The sequence below is a fragment of the Lethenteron reissneri genome, chromosome 53 (genome assembly GCF_015708825.2).
Source record: "Lethenteron reissneri isolate LAM-NWPU_2019-01 chromosome 53, ASM1570882v1, whole genome shotgun sequence".
In the NCBI taxonomy this organism is placed as follows: domain Eukaryota; kingdom Metazoa; phylum Chordata; class Hyperoartia; order Petromyzontiformes; family Petromyzontidae; genus Lethenteron; species Lethenteron reissneri.
The window spans coordinates 6,916,112-6,941,151 of NC_083831.1; the positions used below are offsets into that span (position 1 = coordinate 6,916,112).

Below are 25,040 nucleotides of genomic sequence, written 5' to 3' on the forward strand. Positions count from 1 at the left end.
GGGGGCGGAGGTGGGTGGTGGTGGAGTGGACTGTGATTGTGGTGAATAAAAGGTGGCGGCCGCGCTGGCCGTGACGGACCGTGAACGTTTCTCTCCGTGTCCTCTGTACGCTGCAGCCGCGCGAGACTGCCAGATCTACCCCCCCCCTCCGGTTATCCGGCGGCCTCATCCGGCTACGAAAATTCCTTTCATCATCCGCAGACCTACAACTCCTTTTGTAAACTTTCACACGGACAACAGGAATGACCACGGAGCGGGAAGTGAATTCATCCACCGATTGTGCACATTTATTTCTAGGCCACGAGACACCTTGGCGAGGCGGTCTCCCCAAGATGCACCAAAAGTATCAAATTTATCGGTGTTCGTGCACGGATATTAGGGGGGCCCCCTAAGCCTAAAATCGCCCCCGAATTCGTCGCCGTCAAGATCCCGGAAGCGAAGTGGGGTCTGGATAGAGGATGATGATGGTGCTCCCAGCATGTGCAACAGGGTTGCTTTAGGCATGCGGAGGACCTCATTCAGCAGTGGAGAGACACACGAGGGCTCTGTGCGCGTTACGCTCGGAGTCCCGTCATTCACGGGTGTGGGGTGGAGTTTAGCATCTCGCAGAGAAGACTTTTACCGTTCAAGGTTTTTTTCGGGTGAGATCGCGTAAATATGAATGTGCCGTTAAACCCACCACCCCACCCGACAAAGCCCATTACCCGAGGCCCATCACGGAGACAAAACTTTGCCAATGAGCTTACTGCGGCACACCGGTTGTGCGTTGGAGAGTTCAAACGCACGACTTTCACAATTCCAGCGTGACGATTCGCTGGCGATTACCACAGCCGGGGCACCATCGGGGCGACTTGCGAAGAAGTCGTCCTCCCGCTTGGGTCTTCGAGAAGAGTTCTGACCGCAGAATGAATCGCGCCCAAAGACGAAGGAAGTTGCAAGAGCGGGTCCCTCTATCATGGATGACATTGGTCGCGAAAGCCCCCTCCCTGCAAGGTGTCAAGCCGACTCCGCCGGCGTTACCGCGTGGCTCCTCCTCACGGCGACGTCTCGGCGGCCGCGTCTTCACAGCGCCCTTCGTCGCGCGGCCCGCGACCTCCGATCGTCGCGGCCTCCTCCGCCGACCCCAACGCCTGCAGGCGGCTCAGCAGGATGTCGGCGGCCTTCTCCAGGTCAAACTGGGGGGGAGGAGGGGGGGGGGGTCACGGGAAAGCTACACCAAACTGTTTTTAAAAAATAAGAATGTATAACCAGGTATGCACGGGTCACACCGGGCTCGCGACTTCTTCACCTTCACACGGCCACGTGGCCCGGTCACGGCTGCACGGATCGCACCGGGCCAGCCGCGCGGGACCCCATCACGATATTTATCCATCCGCGGCAAGCATCTTCAGCCGCATCGAAACCAGGTACCGTTGCTCTACCGCCCCCCCCCACCCTGCACCGTTCCCGTTCTGCTGTAAACGTGCACCGGTGCGCCTGCTTTCTTGACGGCGATATTGGCGCGTGAAAATGAAGATTGGCCGATCCACTAGAGGGGGGATATTCTCTCGCGTCCACGCACTCAGTCACTGCTGGATCAGGGTTCATGTCGCTCCCACCCCCACCCCCACCATCCCACACCCCCCATCAGTAACTGGGCCCCTCCCTTGGGCGAAAGCACAAAATATTTTAATGAATTGACCGAGAACGACCGCCAGCGAGCGGCTGGAGCGAAGCGCCAGGTCCTGGACAGAGGTCGCAACCGGGTACCCGATACCCGATACCCGGTACAGGTAGCCGTTTGCGACCCTGGTGCGGCCGGGTACGGGTACGGGTAGGCCGTGAGTCACTGGTGAGTAACCGTTTGTCACTCATTTCGGGTAGGGTACGGGTAGGGAACGGGTACCCGTTCCCTACCCATTTGCGACCCTAGTGCGGCCGGGTACGGGTAAGGAATCAAAACCCGTTTGCGACCTCTGGTCCTGGATCACCGATCGCCCCGATCCACAAACACGAATCGGGAGACGCCAACGGCGACGCCACTCCGCCGCTCCCCACGCGCTCATCAGGCCCTGACCACCTGGAAGTGAAACTGCAGCGGTCGTTGTCGTCGTCGCTGCGGCTCTGCGTCTAACATCGCGGGCGGCCGTACGAGAGAGAGAGAGAGAAAGAATGAAAGAGTCACCCCGACTGCTCGAACGAGCAATTCCGCAAGCGCTCCAGAGCAGTGGAGAGGCAGAGTTACAACTTCGCGCCGAATCCGCGCTCGGCGCAGTCATCTCTGGCTTGCCGGGCGTGTGAGCGAGAGAGCGAGTGGAGGTCCATAATACAGTAATCCCTCGCCACTTCGTGGTTCAAGTTTCGCGGCCTCAGTGCATCGCGGATTTTTCGAGCTGATTTAAAGGCCTCATTATACCTGTGCAGTAACACCACCATCATCATCATTCATCATCACATTCATCGAACTGCACAGGTCTGTAATCGTCGTCATTGTCATCGTCGTCATTGTCATCGTCGTCGTCGTCATTACTGGAGTCAAGTCTCAAGATACTACTGTCATTGGTGAGTGTAGAACACCATAATACGTATCGTATGAGAGAGAGAGAGAGTGAATGTATAATATTAAGGTTTTATAATTAAATAGATTTAAGTAAAATATATATATAAAGTATAAATATACATATTTTAAACATTCTGGTACCCACACACACATATACGGAAATTCCTAGGGGGCCAATCCTACTTCGCGGATTTTCACCTATCGCGAGGGGTTCCGGTCCCCATTAACCGCGATAAACGAGGGATCACTGTAGAGGCTTTTGGGTTCGATCGCGTAAATATCTACATGTGTCTGTAAACTCGCCACCCACCCAACACAGCCAACTGGCAAGGTTTGTCACGTAAACAGAACGTGCCAATTCGTTACTAGTTCAGCACGCCGGTTGTGTGTTGGAAAGTAAACCCACGACAACATTTACACTTCGAGAAGCCGTGACGATTTCGCCGCTGGTAATTACAACAACGAGCAGCAGCAGCAGCAGCATCAGGCGGACACAGCCAGAGAGTTCACTATGAGACACCTTCTTTACCAGTGGCAAAATATAGTAATAGGTTTTTACCCTTTCAACTGGTACAAAAACTGATACCTTTATACAAGGCATCATGTTTGCAATAACCACAACACAAGCAGTCAAAATGCAAACAAAAAGAAACAACTCTGATAATGATATGCACTGTCCTTGAAGTTGATTGGTCCACACCCGAGACAGCTTTTCTTAGAGCCTAGTCTCACATGGTGTTGGACCAGATGACGCCAAAAGGCGTACAACTCAAAAACAGTGCATCAACTTCAAGAACAGTGCATATCATTATCAGAGTTGTTTCTTTTTGTTTGCATTTTGACTGCTTGTGTTGTGGTTATTGCAAACATGACCCCTTGTATAAAGGTATCAATTTTTGTACCAGTCGAAAGGGTAAAAACCTATGACTATATTTTGCCACTGGTAAAGGACGTCTCAGTGTAAATGCTTACCCCGAGCTCTCAATACTCTGATAGTGCGCTGTCTTTGAGTTGTACGCCTTTTGGCGTCATCTGGTCCAACACCAATGGAGACTAGGCTCTAAGAAAAGCTGTCTCGGGTGTGGACCAATCAACTTCAAGGACAGTGCAAATCATCATCATCATCATCAGAGTTGTTTCTTTTTTTTGCATTTTGACTGCTTGTGTTGTGGTTATTGCAAACATGACCCCTTGTATAAAGGTATCAGTTTTTGTACCAGTCGAAAGGGTAAAAACCTATTACTATAGCCTGAGAGTTGTGGAGGCATCCTCCTGCTTGCTTCACGAAAGCCTCCGTGTCAAACAGAGAGAGACCGGGGGGGAAGGGGGGGGGCACCACCTGCAGCACGTGCAGCCCCTTGATGGTGACTGCGAGGAGGTCACGCAGTCCGTCGCGCGTCACGTCCACCAGGGCCAGCGCCAGCAGAGGCCCCGGGAACCATCGGCGCCAGGCCAGGCTCCACTCGCGCCCGCCCGCCCCGCTGACGCCGGCCTTGCCGCCGCTCTCCTTGAAGCAGAGGAGCTCCTGTGGACGGCGAGACGGAGAGGACCGGTTCAGATAATCGTCACCGGTATTGGCCGTGAGCGGGAATCGAAACCGGGTCGCCAGGTTCGTAGCGCTGACCGCTACACTACCGCTCCCCACACACACACACACACGCGCACGTTCGCACACGCACCTACCCACACACGTGCCCACCCACGCGACCCCCCCCACACACCCCCCCACACACACACACCTACCCACGCACCCCCCCCACACACACCCCCCCACACACACCTACCCACGCACCCCTCCCCACGCACACCCCCCACGCACCCCCCCCCACGCACCCCCCACACACACACACCCCCACACACACCTACCCACGCACCCCTCCACACACACCCCCACACACCCCCCCCACACACACCCCCCACACACACCCCCCACACACACCCCCCACACACACCCCCCACACACACCCCCCACACACACCCCCCACACACACCCCCCACACACCGCCCCCACACACACCCCCCACACACACACCCCCCACACACACACCCCCCCACACACACCCCCCACACACACCCCCCACACACACCCCCCACACACACCCCCACACACACCCCCCAAACACACCGCCCAAACACACCCCCCACACACACACCCACCACACACCCCACACACACCCCCCCCACCCCCCCACACACACCTACCCACGCACCCCCCCACACACACCCCCCACACACCCCACCACCCCCCCCCACACACCCCACCCCCCACCCCCCCCACCCCCCACCTGCCCGTAGGTGCCCAGCAGGATCTCGTCGTGGCCGTCACAGTCCACGTCGCACACGAGTGCGCACAGCACGCTGTCGTAGCGGTCGCTGCCCGGCAGCACCACCTGGTCGCTCAGTCCCCGCACCAGCACGTCCCTGGCAGCGCCACCGCAGCGACAGCAGCAGCACACCGCAGCAGCAGCACAACCACAGCAGCAGCAGCAGCACACCGCAGCAGCAGCAGCACAACCACAGCAGCAGCAGCAGTAGCAGCAGCACACCGCAGCAACAGCAGCAGCACCACCGCAGCAGCAGCACAACCACAGCAGCAGCAGCACACCGCAGCAGCAGCAGCACAACCACAGCAGCAGCAGCACACCGCAGCAACAGCAGCAGCACCACCGCAGCAGCAGCAGCACAACCACAGCAGCAGCAGCAGCAGCACACCGCAGCAACAGCAGCAGCACCACCGCAGCAGCAGCACAACCACAGCAGCAGCAGCAGCACACCGCAGCAGCAGCAGCACAACCACAGCAGCAGCAGCAGTAGCAGCAGCAGCACACCGCAGCAGCAGCACACCACCACCACCATACCACAGCAGCACCACATCACCACAGCAGCAGCAGCACACCACCACCACCATACCACAGCAGCACCACATCACCACAGCAGCAGCAGCAGTAGCACAACCACAGCAGCAGCGACAGCACACCGCCCCAGCCACAAGATTTTTGACGGCGGAGCCCAACGGGGAAATATGGATGAGATGGACGATGCAAATGAAACAGCACAGACGAGACTGAGTAGAGATGGCAACAGCTGGACAGTACACACGTGGCAGACAGTACAGCCAAGGCAGTACACACGTGGCAGACAGTACAGCCAAGACAGTACACACGTGGCAGACAGTACAGCCAAGACAGTACACACGTGGCAGACAGTACAATTGAGACAATACACACGAGGCAGACATTACAGCCAAGACAGTACACACGTGGCAGACAGTACAGCCGAGATAGTACACACGTGGCAGACAGTACAGCCAAGACAGTACACACGTGGCAGACAGTACAGTTGAGACAATACACACGTGGCAGACATTACAGCCAAGACAGTACACACGTGGCAGACAGTACAGTTGAGACAATACACACGTGGCAGACAGTACAGCCAAGACAGTACACACGTGGCAGACAGTACAGCCAAGACAGTACACACGTGGCAGACAGTACAGCCGAGACAGTACACACGTGGCGGACAGTACAGTTGAGACAGTACACACGTGGCAGACAGTACAGCCGAGATAGTACACACGTGGCAGACAGTACAGCCGAGATAGTACACACGTGGCAGACATTACAGCCAAGACAGTACACACGTGGCAGACAGTACAGTTGAGACAGTACACACGTGGCAGACGGCAATGATAGCCAGACGTAACGAATGACAGGGAGACAAACCGATGGAGACGAGACAAATCAAACGAACCAGACGGTAACATCTCCGTGCAGTTTGCCGTGTGCTCTGCGTGCGATGTCCCTCTGCGTGCGATGTCTCTCTGCGTGTTCCCCCGCTGGGGGCTTTACGCCATTTTCACCTGAGGACGAGCGCTTGGGTTGCGTTCGAAACGTCGTGATTTGTTCCAATTCAATTTTTCATTTTACTTCTACACGCGTCACTTTACCGAAAGGGCCAATGAGTACAGACGGTAACAAGAAAAACAGAGAGGGCGCAGAGCTGTACAAGCGAGATGTGACGAGAAGCTAGACGACGGAGTGTACACGCGAGGCGGGCGGTAGAGAGACACGAGGAGGTGGGGGGGGGGTGGTGGTGGCGGACGCACACCTGTGCACACCTGTACACACACCTGTACACACACCTGTACACACTGTACACACCTGTACACACTGTACACACACCTGTACACACTGTACACACACCTGTACACACTGTACACACACCTGTACACACCCGTACACACACCTGTACACACCTGTACACACTGTACACACACCTGTACACGACGCTCGTCTCGATGGCGCTCGCGACCAGCAGGTGGAATGAAGGAAGCTCATCGGCGGCCTGGCCGTGCGGATCTACGCACACACGGACACACGCAGACACACACACACACAGAGACACACACACACACGGACACACGCACACACACACACGGATACACACACACAGAGACACACGGACACACAAACACGCAGACACACACACGGACACACACGCAGACACACACGCGGGGACACACGCGGATACACACACGCAGACACATACACGCGGGGACACATACACGCGGGGACACACACGCGGACACACACACGCGGACACACACACGCGGGGACACACGGACACACACGCACGCGGACACACACACACGCGGACACACGCACGCAGACACACACACACGCGGACACACATACACGCGGGGACACACACGCGGGGACACACACGCGGACACACACACGCGGACACACACACGCGGGGACACACGGACACACACGCACGCGGACACACACACACGCGGACACATACACGCGGGGACACATACACGCGGGGACACATACGCGGACACACACACGCGGGGACACACGGACACACACACACACGCAGAGACCAGTGCGTCAGCATGGCCCAGCGGGAGCGCGTTCGCACTTTTGTACGTATGTAGAACGTATTTCGCACCGTACGTAGCCAACCGCGCTAATCGGAGGTGCGGCGTGGGGGGAGGTTCGAGGTCAACAGGCCGCCCCGGTTAACACTGCGGGCGTGCCAACAACGAGACGCGGCGGTGTCCGGCTTCACGGAGGACGTTAAAGATCCCGCGGCGGTCATCCGACACGAGGAGGCCATCGAGTGCCTGCGTCACGGTACAAAATTGACCAAACTTGCTCAACGGGGATTTACACGTCGCATCATCGGCTCCCCACCGGCACCACCGCACACCCGTCTGCGAGACGTCACGTGTCTGCGTTCGGCCCCGCACTATACGCACGGCACGAAGTGTAAGAGATCGTTCATCATCATCCATTACGAATACACGCGAATACTTGTTCAGGGTGAGCCGTGCGTACGGTGGGCTGTGGTTGCGTGCGTTTGCGTGCGGTTGCAAGAAGTTGCATGCGATTGCGTGCAGTTGCATGCGGTTGCGTGCGATTGCGTGCGGTTGCGTGCGGTTGCGTGCGATTGCGTGCAGTTGCGTGCGGTTGCAAGCAGTTGCGTGCGGTTGCAAGCGGTTGCGTGTGGTTGCAAGCGGTTGCGTGCGGTTGCGTGCGGTTGCAAGCAGTTGCGTGCAGTTGCGTGCGGTTGCAAGCAGTTGCGTGCAGTTGCGTGCGGTTGCAAGCAGTTGCGTGCGGTTGCGTGCGGTTGCGTGCGATTGCATACGATTGCGTGCGATTGCGTGCAGTTGCGTGTAGTTGCGTGCGGTTGCAAGCAGTTGCGTGCGGTTGCAAGCAGTTGCGTGCGGTTGCGTGCGGTTGCGTGCGGTTGCGTGCGCTCGTTTACCTGTGGGAAAGATCTGCACGTGGGTCACGGGCCCGTCCTGCTGCACGCTCCACCGCTGCAGCACGGCTGCACACGGCACGCACACACAAGAGGTTGCTGGTGGTGGTGGCGCGCATGTGTCTCTGCGCGTGTCTCCGTGCGTGTCTCCCCGTGTGTCTCCCCGTGTGACTCTCCGTGTGTGACTCTCCGTGTGTGACTCTCCGCGTGTCTCCGCGCGTGTCTCCGCGTGTGTCTCCGTGTGTGTCTCCGTGTGTGTCTCCGTGTGTCTCTCCGTGTGTCTCTCCGTGTGTGTCTCCGCGTGTGTCTCCGCGTGTGTCTCCGCGTGTGTCTCCGCGTGTCTCTCCGCGTGTGTCTCCGCGTGTGTCTCCGCGTGTGTCTCCGCGTGTGTCTCCGCGTGTGTCTCCGCGTGTGTCTCCGCGTGTGTCTCCGTGTGTGTCTCCGTGTGTCTCTCCGTGTGTGACTCTCCGTGTGTGTCTCCGTGTGTCTCTCCGTGTGTCTCTCCGTGTGTCTCTGTGTGTGTGTCTCCGTGTGTCTCTCCGTGTGTGTCTCTCCGTGTGTGACTCTCCGTGTGTGTCTCCGTGTGTGTCTCCGTGTGTCTCTCCGTGTGTGTCTCTCCGTGTGACTCTCCGTGTGTGTCTCTCCGTGTGTCTCTCCGTGTGTGTCTCTCCGTGTGTGTCTCCCCATGTGACTCTCCGTGTGTCTCCGTGTGTCTCTCCGTGTGTCTCTCCGTGTGTGTCTCTCCGTGTGTGTCTCCGTGTGTGTCTCCGTGTGTCTCTCCGTGTGTGTCTCTCCGTGTGTGTCTCCGTGTGTCTCTCCGTGTGTGTCTCTCCGTGTGTGTCTCTCCGTGTGTGTCTCCGTGTGTCTCCGTGTGTCTCTCCGTGTGTGTCTCTCCGTGTGTCTCTCCGTGTGTGTCCGTGTGTGTCTCTCCGTGTGTGTGTCTCCGTGTGTGTCTGCCCGTATGTCCGTGTCCATCCTGTGTGTCCGTGTGTCTACACCTCCCCCCGTGTGTCCCTGCGCGTCTCCCCGTGTCTTTCTCCGTCTCGCCCTGCCTCCCTGTCAATATTCCATCTCTTGCCCGTGTGTCTACACCCCCCCTCCCCCGCCGTCTCCCGAATGGCATCCCACGTGTCTCCCCGGGACGCACTCCGAGAGCTCAGCTGCACGAGAGCGAGGGACACGGCTCCGTTCTGACTCCCGACGGCCGTGAGCCTCCGCTTCCCACACGGCAGCGCCAGCACCTGCAGCCACTGCACGCTGCGGAGACAAGGACCCACCCCCCATGTCAAGCCCAGGGGCGCCGCCGTGGCGAGATGTTAACTGCCTCGCCTGGTGTGCAAGGAGGTCGTCGGTTGCATATTTGGAGTTCGCATGTTCTTCCCGTGGTCGCGCGGGGATTTTTATCCGGGCCGTCCGTTTTTTCCCCTCCACATTTAGAATCAACGTGCTTCTTAGTGTATTTGGCTGCTATACATTTCAACCCGACGAGCCACTTCGTTGGGATATCACTTGTGGCCAGGTCGCTTCTGAAAAAAGCTCTGTAGCTCAGTAGGCCGTACCTGGTAAAATAAAAATAGATTAGTTTAGTTTAGCCTTCAACAGACGATTGGGGCAGGTGCCGTTAATGAGCAGGATGGTACACGAGGGGGTGGGTGGCCAGCACCACGCCCGACCGCCTTTGTCTCCCCAGTGGCGATGTTTACTACACACCGCACCAGGTACTCATTTGAGGCCGACCCGACCTAGGGGAGGCCCAGGACCGGTTCAGATAATCGCCACCGGTGTTGGCCGTGAGCGGGAATCCAACTCGGGTCGCCGGGTTCGTAGCGCAGCGTAGCGCTAACCGCGACACCATCGCACACACACAGGCACACGCACCAGATTGTTCAAGCTGGCGCCTGTGATGCTCCCAGCGTGGTTCAAACCCAGGACATCAGTTGTACTTACTCAGTGTCTCTGACACTGCCATTAGAAAAACCCCGAGTCCCTGGCCCAGAGGTCGCAAACGGGTTTTGATTCCTTACCCGTACCCGGCCGCACCAGGGTCGCATACGGGTACCCGTACCCTACCCGATATCCGGCTACCCGAACCCGGCCATGTTGCAGGCGCGGGTGGGTTGATTCTAGGAACTTGAATTGTGAGAAGAGACAAGACGTTGGGAAATAAGTGACAAACGGCTACTCACCAGTGACTCACGGCCTACCCGTACCCGGCCGCACCAGGGTCGCAAACGGGTACCCGTACCCGGCCGGGTACGGGTAGCCGGGTATCGGGTAGGGTACGGGTATCGGGTAGGGTACAGGTATCGGGTAGGGTACGGGTATCGGGTAGGGTACGGGTATCGGGTAGGGTACGGGTATCGGGTAGGGTACGGGTATCGGGTAGGGTACGGGTATCGGGTAGGGTACGGGTATCGGGTAGGGTACGGGTATGGGGTAGGGTACGGGTATCGGGTAGGGTACGGGTATCGGGTAGGGTACGGGTATCGGGTAGGGTACGGGTATCGGGTAGGGTGCGGGTATCGGGTAGGGTACGGGTATCGGGTAGGGTACCGGGTAGGGTACGGGTATCGGGTAGGGCACGGGTATCGGGTAGGGCACGGGTATCGGGTAGGGCACGGGTATCGGGTAGGGCACGGGTATCGGGTAGGGCACGGGTATCGGGTAGGGCACGGGTATCGGGTAGGGCACGGGTATCGGGTAGGGCACGGGTATCGGGTAGGGCACGGGTATCGGGTAGGGTACGGGTATCGGGTAGGGCACGGGTATCGGGTAGGGCACGGGTATCGGGTAGGGCACGGGTATCGGGTAGGGCACGGGTATCGGGTAGGGCACGGGTATCGGGTAGGATACGGGTGTCGGGTAGGGTACGGGTATCGGGTAGGGTACGGGTATCGGGTACCCGGTTGCGACCTCTGCCCTGGCCTCCTGTGTCCCCCCCCCCCAGCCCCCCCCCCCTCGCCGTCACTCACTTGCCGCTGAGCTGAGTGAGCTCCGGGAAGAACGTCTCCACGGCAACCTCCTCAAACTGATGCTGGGTACCGCTCTGACGTCACAGGAAGCAAATCGGGGGGTGAGCAGCGTTTGCCAAGACGCCGCCGCAGCCACGGACGCAACCGAAAAGACCAGCAGAACGTCTCCTCGCCGCGTTGGCAAAAGACCGGGGCACATTCGGTTTCCTTCTTAAAACCGCACGGTCGTAGATTTGAGACCCGTGCCCGTATGTCACCAAGGGTTTATTTTTTTTTTTTTTACGCGTGCGTCAGCCGCCACCGTGGACACCCGTGCGTGTCCGTAGTTTCACTTGAAATCGGATTTTTTTGGGTTGGATCGCAGCAAATGTATAAATGTGTCGTTAAACCCGCGGACACGGCCAATCAGTAAGGTTTTTCTCATCTTCTTGGTTCTTTCGGTAAAGTCACGTAGAAGGGAAATAATAAAATAATAAAAATTAAACTGAATAAAATACAATTCTCACGACGTTTCGGCCACAACGCAAGCAGCCGTCCTCAGGTGAAGAACTGGGCTGTCGGAAAGACAGCGTCCGAATGATGCGATAAAGATGCGTCCGAATGACGCCGTCTTTCCGACAGCTCTGTTACTTCACCTGAGGACGGCTGCTTGCGTTGTGGCCGAAACGTCGTGAAAATTTTATTACGTTTCATTTTTATTATTTTATTATTTCCCTTCTACGTGACTTTACCAAAAGAACCAACAATATGAATCCCTGCAGTCACGAAAGCTTTAAATCGAAATTTTATTAGGTTTTATTTTTATTATTTTATTATTTCTCTTCTACGTGACTTTACCAAAAGAACCAACAATATGAATCCCTGCAGTCACGAAAGCTTTAAGGTCTATCTCGTAAACAGAACGTGGCCAATCCGTTACCAGCACAGCACTCACCGGCGTGTTTAAGAGCCAAGCCACGACATTCACAATCTGAGTACGACGTTTCGACAGTAATTATATCAGGCGACAACCAGATTTGTGGAGAAGTCCACGTGTTTCGTTCCTTAAATAGAGGCGTAGTTGTAGGGGGATTAATTAGGCACGCGCATTACACGAGCCCATTGTTCTTGAATTTCCTGTCGATTGTGTGCACCAAAATAGCCGTGAAAACGGCAATCCCTATTGAAGTATGGTGGCCTGTATAGGCATGCATTTAAACAATGTCTTGTTTGAGGACGGCTGCTTGCGTTGTGGCCGAAACGTCGTGAGAATTGTATTTTATTATGTTGTATTTTTTATTTATTATTCCCTTCTACGTGACTTTACCGAAAGAACCAAGAAGATGAATGTATTTTTTGATGATTGGCTTCCAAGAAGCACTAAGGCTGTAGCTATCCAAAAGGTAACAAAAACATTTATTTCTCTCAATTTATAATTACAGTAAAACCTCGGATTGCGAGACATAATTCTTTCCGGAAACGTGTTTGTATTCCAAAGCACTTGGAAATCAGTTGTGATCACGTGACGCTCTGCAGGCAAAGCGTATGCACGTGCTACTCGTATTGCAAGACCTCGATTGTTTATCAAATTAAAAATTTATAAAAAAATTTTGCTCGTCTTGCAATCCAAGGTTTTACTGTAGTCTTGGACAAGTAGTAACTAGTTTTGCACAGCACTTCAACATTATCAAAATCAATTGAGTGTCCTTGTTGGCACGCGTGTTCTGCCACTGCCGCCAGTTGTATTTGGGAGTATTTTATATTCCTGTGGTGTTCTTTTAGCCTCGTGCCGATCATTCGGCCTGTCTGCCCAACATTTGTTGGGGTTGATCCAGGTGACATCCCCGTACCTCTTTGTAGACGTGGACGCACATGTCGTGTCCACTCAGCAGGAACACGGTCTCGCTCGTGGGCCCATCCTGAACCCTGTGTGAACACAAACACGCACAACAAACAAACAAAGAGAAATATCCCCCGTACAGCCTTAACAGACTGTTGGGGCAAGTGCTGTTAGCGAGCACCTATGAAGGCCGGCACGGCACACGAGGGGGTGGGTGGCCAACACCACGCCCGGCTGCCTTTGTCTCCCCAATGCTAAGGTTTACACACCGCACCAGGTACTCATTTGAGGCTGAATCGACCGAGGGGAGGCCCAGAAACGGTGTTGGCCGTGAGCGGGATTCCAACTCGCGTTTCCAGGTGAGTGTGCTCGTCGCAAACCGCTACCCACAGAAGAACACACACGTATTTATATATATATATGAAAGCAAACACGCAAACACACATGAACAAGAGGTGAGTGAGTGAGTGAAGTTGGTGGGGTGACGTGGAGTTGGTGAGATAGTTTGGTGTGGCGGAGAAAGTGTGAGGGGTGACGGGTGAGGGCGAGTTGGTTGGCTGGTGGTGAGAGTGGGATGCGACAAGGTGAGTGTGTGTGTGAGTGTGTGTGAGAGTGTGTGTGTGTGCGTGTGTGTGCGTGTCTGTGTGTGTGTGTGCGTGTGTCTGTGTGTGTGTACGCGTGGTGGTGTCACTCACTCGGTGTGGCACAGCTGGAAAGGGATGAACTGCAGCTCCAGGTTGAGGCAGCTCTCTGCGGGTTCACGGGGAGACACGGGGGACAGGCGGAGAGTGGACTGGGATGCCACTCCAACGACAGCCCAGAGGTCCCCCACATGGGCCCCTCTTATACTCCCAGCGTGGTCTGGCTCCGCCCCCGGTCAGGCCCCCTTTCTGGAACCTACCAGCGGGTTCCTGCTGGGCCCCTTCTGTGACCTTTCCCCTCTCGTGCCTATCCTGGCCTGATGACGTCAGGGCTGCCGTACGTCGCAGATCCCCTTTGTCGCCAGCAGCCAGCGCTATGCCACTACACACGACGACGCGCTAGGTGTCTCTGTTGGACGGGGGGGTGGGGGTCACCGCCTTCCCCGTGCCGGTCAGTGCTGGACTCACGGGCAATGGAGTCGAGATTGTACTCGGAGCCCGGCTCGTAGTCACAGTAGATGTTGAGGAAGGGACTCGCCTTGTCTCCCGAGTCCTGCGGGAGGGGACAGAGACACGGGTCCAACACGATTAGTGCGGCCAAGGCGCTTGAAGTGACGGACGAATATCGTCTGCGGGCAGTTTCCCATTGCTTACTTTGAGCAAGAAGACAATTAGACTCTGAATCAACACGTTGCCCTGCGGAGGGAGCTGGTAGGAACGTTGGGTTGCTCGGTCAATGGCCTGCAGGGTCAATGGCGGCGTGGTGTATTCCGCAAATATGGCCGACTGTGAGGGCGGGCACAAGCCGGCGTGAGTAGGTTAAACATTGAGTTTTATAAGGGCACCACGGGGTGACCAGCCCCTCCCCACCCAGCCCCACCCCACCCAGCCTCACCCAGCCCCTCCCCACCCTCCCCACCCAGCCCCTTCCTACCCTCCCCACCCAGCCCCTCCTCACCCTCCCCTCTCCACCCAGCCCCTCCCCACCCCACCCAACCCCACCCTCCCATTTTTGGATGCACGACGGACGGACACAATAATCCCCTGTGGGCTGGTGTAACCAGGAGGTTTCTACCAGTATTAGGTATGTATGTAAGGCCCTCTGAGCTATGTAGCGCTTAATTTAGAAGCGACCTGGCCACAATTGATAGTTCTAGATTTGAAGCTTTCGTGACTGCAAGGATTCATACTCTTAGTTTTTTCGGTAAAGTTACGTAGGTAAAAAAATGAAATTTAAATTAATAAAATAAAATAATAAAAAATCACGACGTTTCGGAGGCAACACAAGTCTCCGTCATCAGGTGGGACCGTCACAGCCAGATTTGCTGTATCAAGTGATACAGCAAATCAAGTGATACAGCAAATCTGGCTGTGACGGTCCCACCTGATGACGGAGACTTGTGTTGCCTCCGAAACGTCGTGATTTTTATTATTTTATTTTGTTAATTTTAATTTCATTTTTTTACCTACGTGACTTTACCGAAAAAACTAAGAGTACACAATTGATAGCTCAATGAAGTGGCATATCATAATGGAAATATACAGGGCAGTTTAAAAAAAATGTTAACACTTACATGGGACTATCGTTTTTAATGTAACATACAGTGTAACATGATTACAAATGTAATGTCAATAGCTTCAAAAAGTCTCCACTTGTTCGCCATCATTGTCAACGCGTGCCTGGAATCTTCTCCAGGTGGTCTCCAGAGCCTGGAGCCATATGTCTTGTGGCATCGTTGCAAATTCTAAGAAGTATTAACAGTTTTTTTAAACACCCTGTATACCAACACAAATCCAAATATACAGCAGCAGCCGGCGTCAGGATCGGGATAAAACCCACGACCTCCTGTAAACCAGGCGAGGTAGTTAACATCTCCTAGCCACCGTGGCGCCCAAGCGGTAGGCCTCATGTGGCGCAATGGTCGTGTAAGGCACGGATTTAAAAACCCGGGTTTTGTTGGGAAGGGGGTTCCCTCATCTGCCCTGCTTGGGCTGTGTTTTCCCCTTGCATTCAAAGGAACCCATGAACCCCTCGTTGATTCCATGGGTCAACAATACACCCATCAATACCCCTTTGAGGGTCCCTCGAAAACGAGTCTTGGAACCCCATGGAGGCTATTCCTGGCAACAAACGTAGATAAATATCGTAACTTGACGTCCAAATTTGAGGACGCTTTCGTCACGGTACGAAATAATCTCGCGGGCCCATCTCGTCCCACGGGTCTCCGTAGGTTCCCCTCCGCCCCCCGCCCCCCCACCCTCCCGCTTTAGGTTAACCCTGGAGGGAGCGTGCGGGGGGAGCAGACACCTTGATGAAGGTGATTCCGATGACGAGGCCACTCCTGGGCGCGGGTTTGCAGAACGCGTCGATCGACACGATCTCAGCGTCCACTGGGGGAACAAGGCAGGTTGACGCTACCCGTGACCGTCGTCGTCCAGTTGAACCGTCAACATCGTCAGTAGCTAGCAGGCCCTGGACTGGCCAAAGGTGCCGTCTAGGGGGCAAATGCCCGGTGGGGGTCAGTCCGTTCCGAGGGCCGGTCTCTGGAGGGAAAACTGCAAATGTGATCAGCGTGGTACAAGAAAAAAATCTATTGTTTAAAAATAGTCTCAATCCGGCCTCCACTTAGCTCGTACCGGGTATGGAGGTGCAGGGCACCTCCCTCAGACCCCTCCACCCTGACCCTCTGACCCTGACCCCGAGACTCCTTAGAGACCCCTCAGAGACCCCTCTCATCCCCCCAGGCAGACCCCCGCCTCCCCCGGGCTCGTACCGGGTATGTAGGTGAAGTGCACCTCCCTCACAACCCACCACCCTGACCCTCTGACCCTGACCCCGAGACCCCTCAGGGACCCCTCTCATCCCCCCAGGCAGACCCCCGCCTCCCCCCGGGCTCGTACCGGGTATGTAGGTGAAGTGCACCTCCCTCACAACCCACCACCCTGACCCTCTGACCCTGACCCCGAGACCCCTTAGAGACCCCTCTCATCCCCCCAGGCAGACCCCCGCCTGCCCCCGGGCTCGTACCGGGTATGTAGGTGAAGTGCACCTCCCTCACAACCCACCACCCTGACCCTCTGACCCTGACCCCGAGACCCCTTAGAGACCCCTCTCATCCCCCCAGGCAGATCCCGTGCCTCCCCCCGGGCTCGTACCGGGTATGTAGGTGAAGTGCACCTCCCTGGCCACGGCACGCAGGCGGCCCGGCGTGCCGACCCTCTCGTACCGCAGGGACAGCAGCTTGCCCTTGAGGGCCGCCACGAGGGCCTCTGGGCCCGCGGCCGGCGTGCGGAAGGCGGCCAGCCCGTAGACGTTGCTCTGCGAGGCGAGCCGCGTGAAGTTGTCCTCCGAGAAGGGACACGGCCTCGCCATGGCAACGTCGCGCGGGGAAACACGCGCCCTGCCACGCCGCAACTTTGAGCGGCAGAAGCTCCTTCGTGACTACCACAAACAACAAAAACAACAACAACAGCAGCAACGGGTTACATTCATTTGGCGTCTAAATGTTCAGCCAAAGATCTCTATGGGAGTCTGTGGGTATCTACGTGAGTCTGTGGGTCTCTATGGGAGTCTAGGTCTCTATGGGCCCCTATGTAAGTCTACTTCTCTATGGGAGTATAGGTCTCTATGGGAATCTGTGGGTCTCTACGCGAGTCTATGGGTCTATGTGAGTCTGTCTCTATGTGAGTCTATGAGTCTCTATGTGAGTCTGTGGGTCTCTACGTACGTAGAGTCTATGTCTCTATGTGAGTCTATGTCTCTATGGGAGTCTGTGGGTCTCTATGGGAGTCTGTGGGTCTCTCTGTGAGTCTGTGGGTCTCTATGTGAGTCTGTGGGTATCTGTGTGAGTCTATGGGTCTCTATGTGAGTCTATGGGTCTCTATGGGAGTCTGTGGGTCTCTATGGGAGTCTGTGAGTCTCTATGGGAATCTGTGGGTCTCTACGCGAGTCTATTTCTCTATGTGAGTCTATGGGTCTATGTGAGTCTGTCTCTATGTGAGTCTATGTCTCTATGGGAGTCTGTGGGTCTCTATGGGAGTCTGTAGGTATCTACGTACGTAGAGTCTATGTCTCTATGTGAGTCTATGAGTCTATGTGAGTCTAGGTCTCTATGGGAGTCTGTGGGTCTCTATGTGAGTCTGTGGGTCTCTCTGTGAGTCTATGTCTCTCATCAATGTGATTTCTCGTAACATTATCTCGTCACTTGACCTCATCACTTCAATGTCTCGACGCAGCAGTCGTGCAGAGTTACAGATGTGGCTGGCGGATAGGCCAAACATCGCGGATATCAAGTTCGCGAATAGCGAGGGAATACCTCACTGACACTCGCACAGATCCCATACACCTCGCAAACGATACACAACCCATGCATGAAGCAGGCCGTACAACACTGCCCTCTGCTGGCCACCACGTATGTATGTATAATGTTGAGTTTATGGGCAGTGTTCAATCTATGGGTGGCGTTGAGTCTATGAATTGTGTTGAGTCTATGGGTAGTATTGAGTCTATGGGCAGTGTTGAGTCTATGGGTAGTGTTGAGTCTATGGGCAGTGCTGAGTCTATGGGTAGTGTTAGTCTATGGGCAGTGTTGAGTCTATGGGTAGTATTGAGTCTTTGGGCAGTGTTGAGTCTATGGACAGTGTTGAATCTATGGGCAGTGTTGAGTGTATGGGCAGTTCATCTTCTTGGTTCTTTCGGTAAAGTCACGTAGAAGGGAAGTAATAAAATAATAAAACATAATAAAACAATTCTCACGACGTTTCGGCCACAACGCAAGCAGCCGTCCTCAGGTGAAAACCAGGTCCGTCGAGGCGACAGAGTCTGAATGAAACAGCACACGAGCTTGGAGCATATATATATGCTCCAAGCTCGTGTGCATATATATATGCTCCAAGCTCGTGTGCTGTTTCATTCAGACTCTGTCGCCTCGACGGACCTGGTTTTCACCTGAGGACGGCTGCTTGCGTTGTGGCCGAAACGTCGTGAGAATTGTTTTATTATGTTTTATTATTTTATTACTTCCCTTCTACGTGACTTTACCGAAAGAACCAAGAAGATGAATCCCTGCAGTCACGAAAGCTTTAAATCGAAATGTATGGGCAGTGTTGAGTCTATGGGTAGTGTTGAGTCTATGGGCAGTGTTGAGTGTATGGGCAGTGTTGAGTATATGGGTAGTGTTGAGTGTATGGGCAGTGTTGAGTCTATGGGCAGTGTTGAGTCTATGGGTAGTATTGAGTCTTTGGGCAGTGTTGAGTCTATGGACAGTGTTGAGTCTATGGGCAGTGTTGAGTGTATGGGCAGTGTTAAGTCTATGGGTCGTGTTGAGTCTATGGGTAGTGTTGAGTGTATGGGCAGTGTTGAGTCTATGGGTAGTGATAATTGGTTCTTTACCCTTCTATCTGGCAACAAAACTGACACCTTTTTACAAGGAGTCATGTTTGCATAGACCGCAATACCTGCAGTCATAATACAAACAAAAGAACATAACTCTGATAATGTGCACTGTCCTGGACAGTGCACATTATAGTGTCTATGAGCAGTGTTGAGTCTATGGTGTAGTATTGAGTCTATGGTGCAGTGTTGAGTCTATGGGTAGTGTTGAGTCTATGGTGCAGTGTTGAGTCTATGGGTAGTGTTGAGTCTATGGGTAGTGTTGAGTCTATGGGTAGTGTTGAGTCTATGGGTAGTGTAGAGTCTATTGGTAATGGTAGTCTATGGGTAGTGTTGAGTCTATGGGTAGTGTTGAGTGTATGGGCAGTGTTGAGTCTATGGACAGTGTTGAGTTTATGGGCAGTGTTGAGTGTATGGGTAGTGTTGAGTCTATGGTGCAGTGTTGAGTCTATGGGTAGTGTTGAGTCTATGGGTAGTGTTGAGTCTATGGGTCATCACCATCATGGCTTGGCTTCGCGAACGAAGATCTAGGAAGGACATCCATGTCTTCTGCAGGCACGCTGGTGGCTGAAGAGGCCTATGCGGGACAAACAGGTCCTGCCACAACAGCTGCTGCAAGTATAGGTCTCATCTGGGATGGGTGCTGAGGGATCATGGTTCTTCCTCCTTTTCCTTTTGTCCTCCATACGGGCCCTGCGGGTATCTTCGAAGAAGGAGGTGGCCTGGTGGACTGTGTGCCGCCAGGAGTTGCGATCAGCTGCTTGTGTTGCCCACTGACGGTGATCGATGCAGCAAGCAGTGAGGGACTTCTTCAGGGAGTCTTTGTATCGCTTTCGTGGTGCCCCTATGTCGCGATGGCCAGAGGACAGTTCCCCATACAGCACGATCTTAGGCAAGCGGTGGTTCTCCATCCTGGCGATGTGCCCTGCCCAACGAAGCTGTGTCTTGAGGACCATGGCCTCGATGCTGATGACCTTCGCTGACTTGAGGACTTCAGTGTTGGCGACGAAGTCACTCCAGTGAATATTGAAGATTGTGCGGAGGCAGCGCTGATGGAAACGCTCGAGGAGACTCAGGTGACGACGGTACGTGACCCAGGACTCAGCGCCATACAGGAGAGTGGTCAGCACAACAGCTTTGTAGACGTTGACCTTTGTGGCTCTTTAAAGGTTTCTATTGTTCCAGACACGTTTGTATAGTCTGCCAAATGCACTGTTTGCCTTGGCCAGCCTGTTGTCGACTTCGTTGTCGATCTTGGCGTCAGACGAGATGACGCACCCCAAGTAGCTGAACTGGTGGACAGCTTTCAGTTCTGTTTGTTCAATGAAGATGCTTGGTGGAAAGTGCTCCTCATGGGGTGCGGACTGATGAAGAACTTCAGTCTTCCTCAGGCTGACTTCAAGGCCGAAGATCTGAGCTGTTTTCGCGAAACAGGACGTAATTCGCCGCACAGCTGCCTCTGTATGAGCAAGGAGGGTGGCATCGTCAGCAAAAAGCAGCTCCCTGATCAGTTGCTCCATGGTCTTTGTGTGGGCCTGCAAACGCCTCAGGTTGAACACGCTCCCGTCGAGACGAAAACGGATGTATACGCCATCAGCGTCGTCGAGGTCCTCTGTGACCTGCTGGAGCATCATGCTGAACAAAATGGTGAACAGCGTGGGAGCAAGAACACAGCCCTGTTTCACGCCGTTTGCAATAGGGAAGGGCTGCGAGAGATTGTTGCTATGTCTGACTTGTCCAAGCTGGTCTTCATGAAGCTGGCCGATCATGGTGAGGAACTTCGGTGGGCAGCCTAGCTCGTCCAGGATTTTCCAAAGTCCCTGCCTGCTCACGGTGTCAAACGCTTTTGTCAGGTCCACAAAGGTGACGTACAGTGCTTTGTTTTGCTCCCGGCACTTTTCCTGAATCTGCCTCAGGACAAACACCATGTCTGTGGTTCCCCGGTTGGCTCTAAAGCCACACTGGGTCTCTGGGAGGTGATCTTCAGCTATTGCGGGTACCAATCTATTCAGCAGTACTCTTGCGAGGATTTTGCCGGCGACGGACAGAAGTGTTATGCCACGATAATTGGAACAGTCTGATTTCTCCCCTTTGTTCTTGTACAGGGTGATGATGACTGCATCTTTGAGATCTTGAGGGAGTTTACCCTGCTCCCAGCAGCAGACGAAGAATTCATGGAGTTTGGTGTGCAGTGCTGGGCCTCCGTTCTTCCATACTTCAGGAGGGATGCCATCGACTCCTGCAGCTTTACCACTCTTCAGCTGTTTAATGGCTTCCTCAGTCTCTTGTAATGTTGGTGCCACATCCAGTTCGGTTTTCACTGGTTGTTGTGGGATGCGGTCAATCGCTGGTTCTTGGACTGAGCGGCTAGCATTGAAGAGCGTGTAGAAGTGCTCAGACCAGCGGTTCAGGATTGAGTCCTTTTCAGTGAGCAGTTTTTTTCCCGTCTGCACTCCACAGGGGGCTCAGGATTTGGTACGAGGGGCCATATACCGCTTTTAGGGCTTCGTAGAATCCCCTGTAGTCGCCAGTATCAGCGCAAACCTGAGTTTTTACTGCGAGGTTGGTCCACCACTCGTTCTGAATCTCTCGAAGCTTGCGCTGGATGGTGCTGCATTCCAGGCGGAAGGCTGCTTTTTTGTGCGGGCAGGATGGTCGGGCCAGGTGGGCCTGGTGTGCTGATCTCTTCTTTGACAGCAGCTCCTGGACTTCTAAGTTGTTCTCATCGAACCAATCTCTGTTTTTCTTCGTGGAGAATCCGAGGGTATCTTCAGATGTTCGCAGAACAACAGTTTTGATGCAGTCCCACAGCACTTCAGGAATCGGAGGCCAGTCTCCTAGGCAGCTCGGTTCCTCTAGCCTAGATCGTAGGCTTTTCTGGAAAGCTGCTTTGACCGCGGCAGACTGAAGGCTGCAGACTTTGAGCTTCTTCCTCGGGGCGCCACCGTTTCTTGGTCTGGGTTTAAAGTGAAAGCTGAGTTTGCAGCGGACAAGACGGTGGTCTGTGTGGGACTCGGCGCTGGGCATTACCCTGGTGTGAAAGACATCTTTTAGGTCACGCTGGCGCACAAGGATGTAGTCTATGAGATGCCAATGTTTTGACCGAGGGTGCATCCAGGTTGTTTTCAGACTGTCTTTCTGCTGGAAGATGGTGTTGGTAATGGAAAGCTGCTGTTCCGCACAGAGTTCAAGTAACAAGCGTCCATTGTCGTTGCAGCTGCCCACGCCGTGCCTTCCAAGTACGCCTTTCCAGGTTTCCGAGTCTCTGCCCACTCTGGCGTTGAAGTCGCCAAGGATGACAATCTTGTCGTCAGCTGGGATATCCTGCAGAAGGCTGCGTAGGTCGGAGTAAAACTTGTCTTTATCAGCGGGATCTGCCTGGAGAGTTGGAGCGTACACACTGAGCAGCGTTGCGTGTTGCTGGTCACGAAGTGGTAGACGCATTGAGATGATGCGGTCAGAGTGACCAGTTGGCAGGCTTGCAAGCTTGATAGCGATAGAGTCCCTGATCATGAAGCCGACACCTGAACGGCGTCTCTCTGTCGCTGGTTTACCTGACCAGTAGAGAGTGTAGCCTGCGCCATGCTCCCTCAGACTGCCTTCCTCTGAAAAGCGGATTTCGCTGAGGGCGGCGATGTCAACATCCAGCAGAGCGAGTTCGTGTGCAATTAAAGCAGATCGTCGCTCAGGTCGAGTGCTGTCAGCTGAGTCTAGCATGGTTCTGATGTTCCAGCATGCCAGTTTGAGTCCTTTCCCACCTTTTAAGGCGAGTGGGATGCGCCGTCGATTCTTTGATGTAATTCGACCGCATATGAAGATGCCCGTTGACCGCGGTAAGCCAACTGAGGGAGGGGGAGACAAGCTTTGTTTAGGCCACCTTTTCTAGGCCCCTCTCCGTGTGGAGCAAGCAGTGCTGTCCCTAGAAAAGGCTGCTTGGTCGCTCAGGGTGCTGCCGGGTGATGATGTCGTTTCCAGGTCATCATCAGACGACCACTTGCGTCTGAGCCGCCTGCATGCAGGATTGAGACTGCGGCTGCCAGTGTCATCTTACACCTGCCGGGTTCGCCCCTTTCCCATCGCTACAGGACTTAGTGAGACCGGGGGGGGGGGGGTAGACGTGAAGATTTCCTTCTTGCCTGCGCAAAGGAGCTTTCAAGTGGAGTGCAGTGTGCGCAGAACTGACCCCACCCTCTAAACCCGGGGTTCGTCTACCATGGCCTAGCAAGCTGGGACGGTGACAGCGAGGTCCTCGGGCCGTAGGTTTTACATCAGAGTTTCCTTCTCCTAGGTAGACGGCCTTCCAAGGCTGAGGAGATCCACCTTCCCTGCATGAGTCTATGGGTAGTGTTGAGTCTATGGGCAGTGTTGAGTCTATGGGCAGTGTTGAGTCTATGGGGAATGTTAGTCCATGGGGAGTGTTGAGTCTATGGGCAGTGTTGAGTCTATGAGCAGTGTTGAGTCTATGGACAGTGTTGAGTCTATGGGCAGTGTTGAGTCTATGGACAGTGTTGAGTCCATGAGCAGTGTTGAGTCTATGGTGTAGTATTGAGTCTATGGTGTAGTATTGAGTCTATGGTGCAGTGTTGAGTCTATGGGTAGTGTTGAGTCTATGGGCAGTGTTGAGTCTATGGGCAGTGTTGAGTCTGTGGGTAGTGTTGAGTCTATGGGTAGTGTTGAGTCTGTGGGCAGTGTTGAGTCTGTGGGCACAAACTCGCGTTCACAACACGAGAACAACAACAACAACAAACACCTCAACGCACTCGTCAACAACAACGGGCGCGCTTCAATGCGAGAGATGTAACTAGTGGGCGACGTTTTGGCTCAGAGCCCTTCTTCACAGCACACACAACACACACACACAACACACACACACAGCACACAACACACACACAGCACACAACACACACACAGCACACAACACACACACAACACACACACAACACACACAACACACACACAACACACACACAACACACACAACACACACACACACACCACACACACACAACACACACACAGCACACAACACACACACACACACACACACACAACACACACACAACACACACGCACAACACACACAACACACACACACGCGCGCGCGCAAGACACAAAAGTGCAGCGATCAACCTGCTCATAGCCAAAAGCATCCCCGACAAAGATCAATAATCGATAACGAGTCGGTACATAATCGATAACGAGTCGACTGGCCCGGCCCGGACCACGTGCGCGCGCGCGACCAAGAAGTGCAGCAAGCCGCCCTACGAACCTCGGCTGCACAAAGACAAAGATCCCCCGGGTGGACTTCGCGCAGTGCCGGGGCAAGGGCGCAGGCGACGTTTGACTGCACGCAGTGGTGGGGGAGGGGGGAGGGGGGGGGGGCTACTCTCGCGAGATCTACGGGGAGGCGCGGGAGCCGCCATCTTGGGTGAGGAAGGCTGCCCCCGCGGCTTTTCTTGGGAACGCCGTGACGTCATCACCACGCGCGCGACGTGTTGAAGCCACGAGACGTTGACGGATAGAGCCCCTCCCCCCCCTCCACCAGCCCCCCCCCCCTCCACCAGCCCCTCCCCCTCCACCAGCCCCCCCCTCCACCAGCCCCCCCCTCCACCAGCCCCCCCCTCCACCAGCCCCCCCCTCCACCAGCCCCCCCCCTCCACCAGCCCCCCCCTCCACCACCCCCCCCTCCACCAGCCCCCCCCCTCCACCTTTCCCCTCCCCTCCACCAGCCCCCCCCTCCACCAGCCCCCCCCTCCACCTTTCCCCTCCCCTCCACCAGCCTCTCTCTCTACCAGCCCCCCCCCTCCACCAGCCCCCCTCCCTCCACCAGCCCCCCCCCTCCACCAGCCCCCCATCCCCTCCACCAGCCCCCCCCCTCCACCAGCCCCCCTCCCTCCACCAG

At 55.0% G+C, this 25,040-nt stretch overlaps 1 protein-coding gene across 1 annotated transcript; it reads right to left on the reverse strand.

Annotated features, from left to right (window-relative positions):
• Nucleotides 1-277: 277 nt before the first annotated feature.
• On the reverse strand, nucleotides 278-24,517 carry KPTN (kaptin, actin binding protein). Its single transcript, XM_061573765.1, has 13 exons — nucleotides 24,408-24,517; nucleotides 16,903-17,188; nucleotides 16,055-16,137; nucleotides 14,215-14,299; nucleotides 13,801-13,855; nucleotides 13,116-13,191; nucleotides 11,287-11,360; nucleotides 9,462-9,571; nucleotides 8,318-8,383; nucleotides 6,819-6,900; nucleotides 4,825-4,960; nucleotides 3,879-4,064; nucleotides 278-1,175 (listed from the first exon to the last, which is right to left on the reverse strand). Exons 2-13 carry the CDS (start codon nucleotides 17,117-17,119, stop codon nucleotides 1,035-1,037), a joined length of 1,311 nt encoding a protein of 436 aa, XP_061429749.1. The 5' UTR covers nucleotides 17,120-17,188; nucleotides 24,408-24,517; the 3' UTR covers nucleotides 278-1,034.
• Between the last annotated feature and the right edge of the window lie 523 nt (nucleotides 24,518-25,040).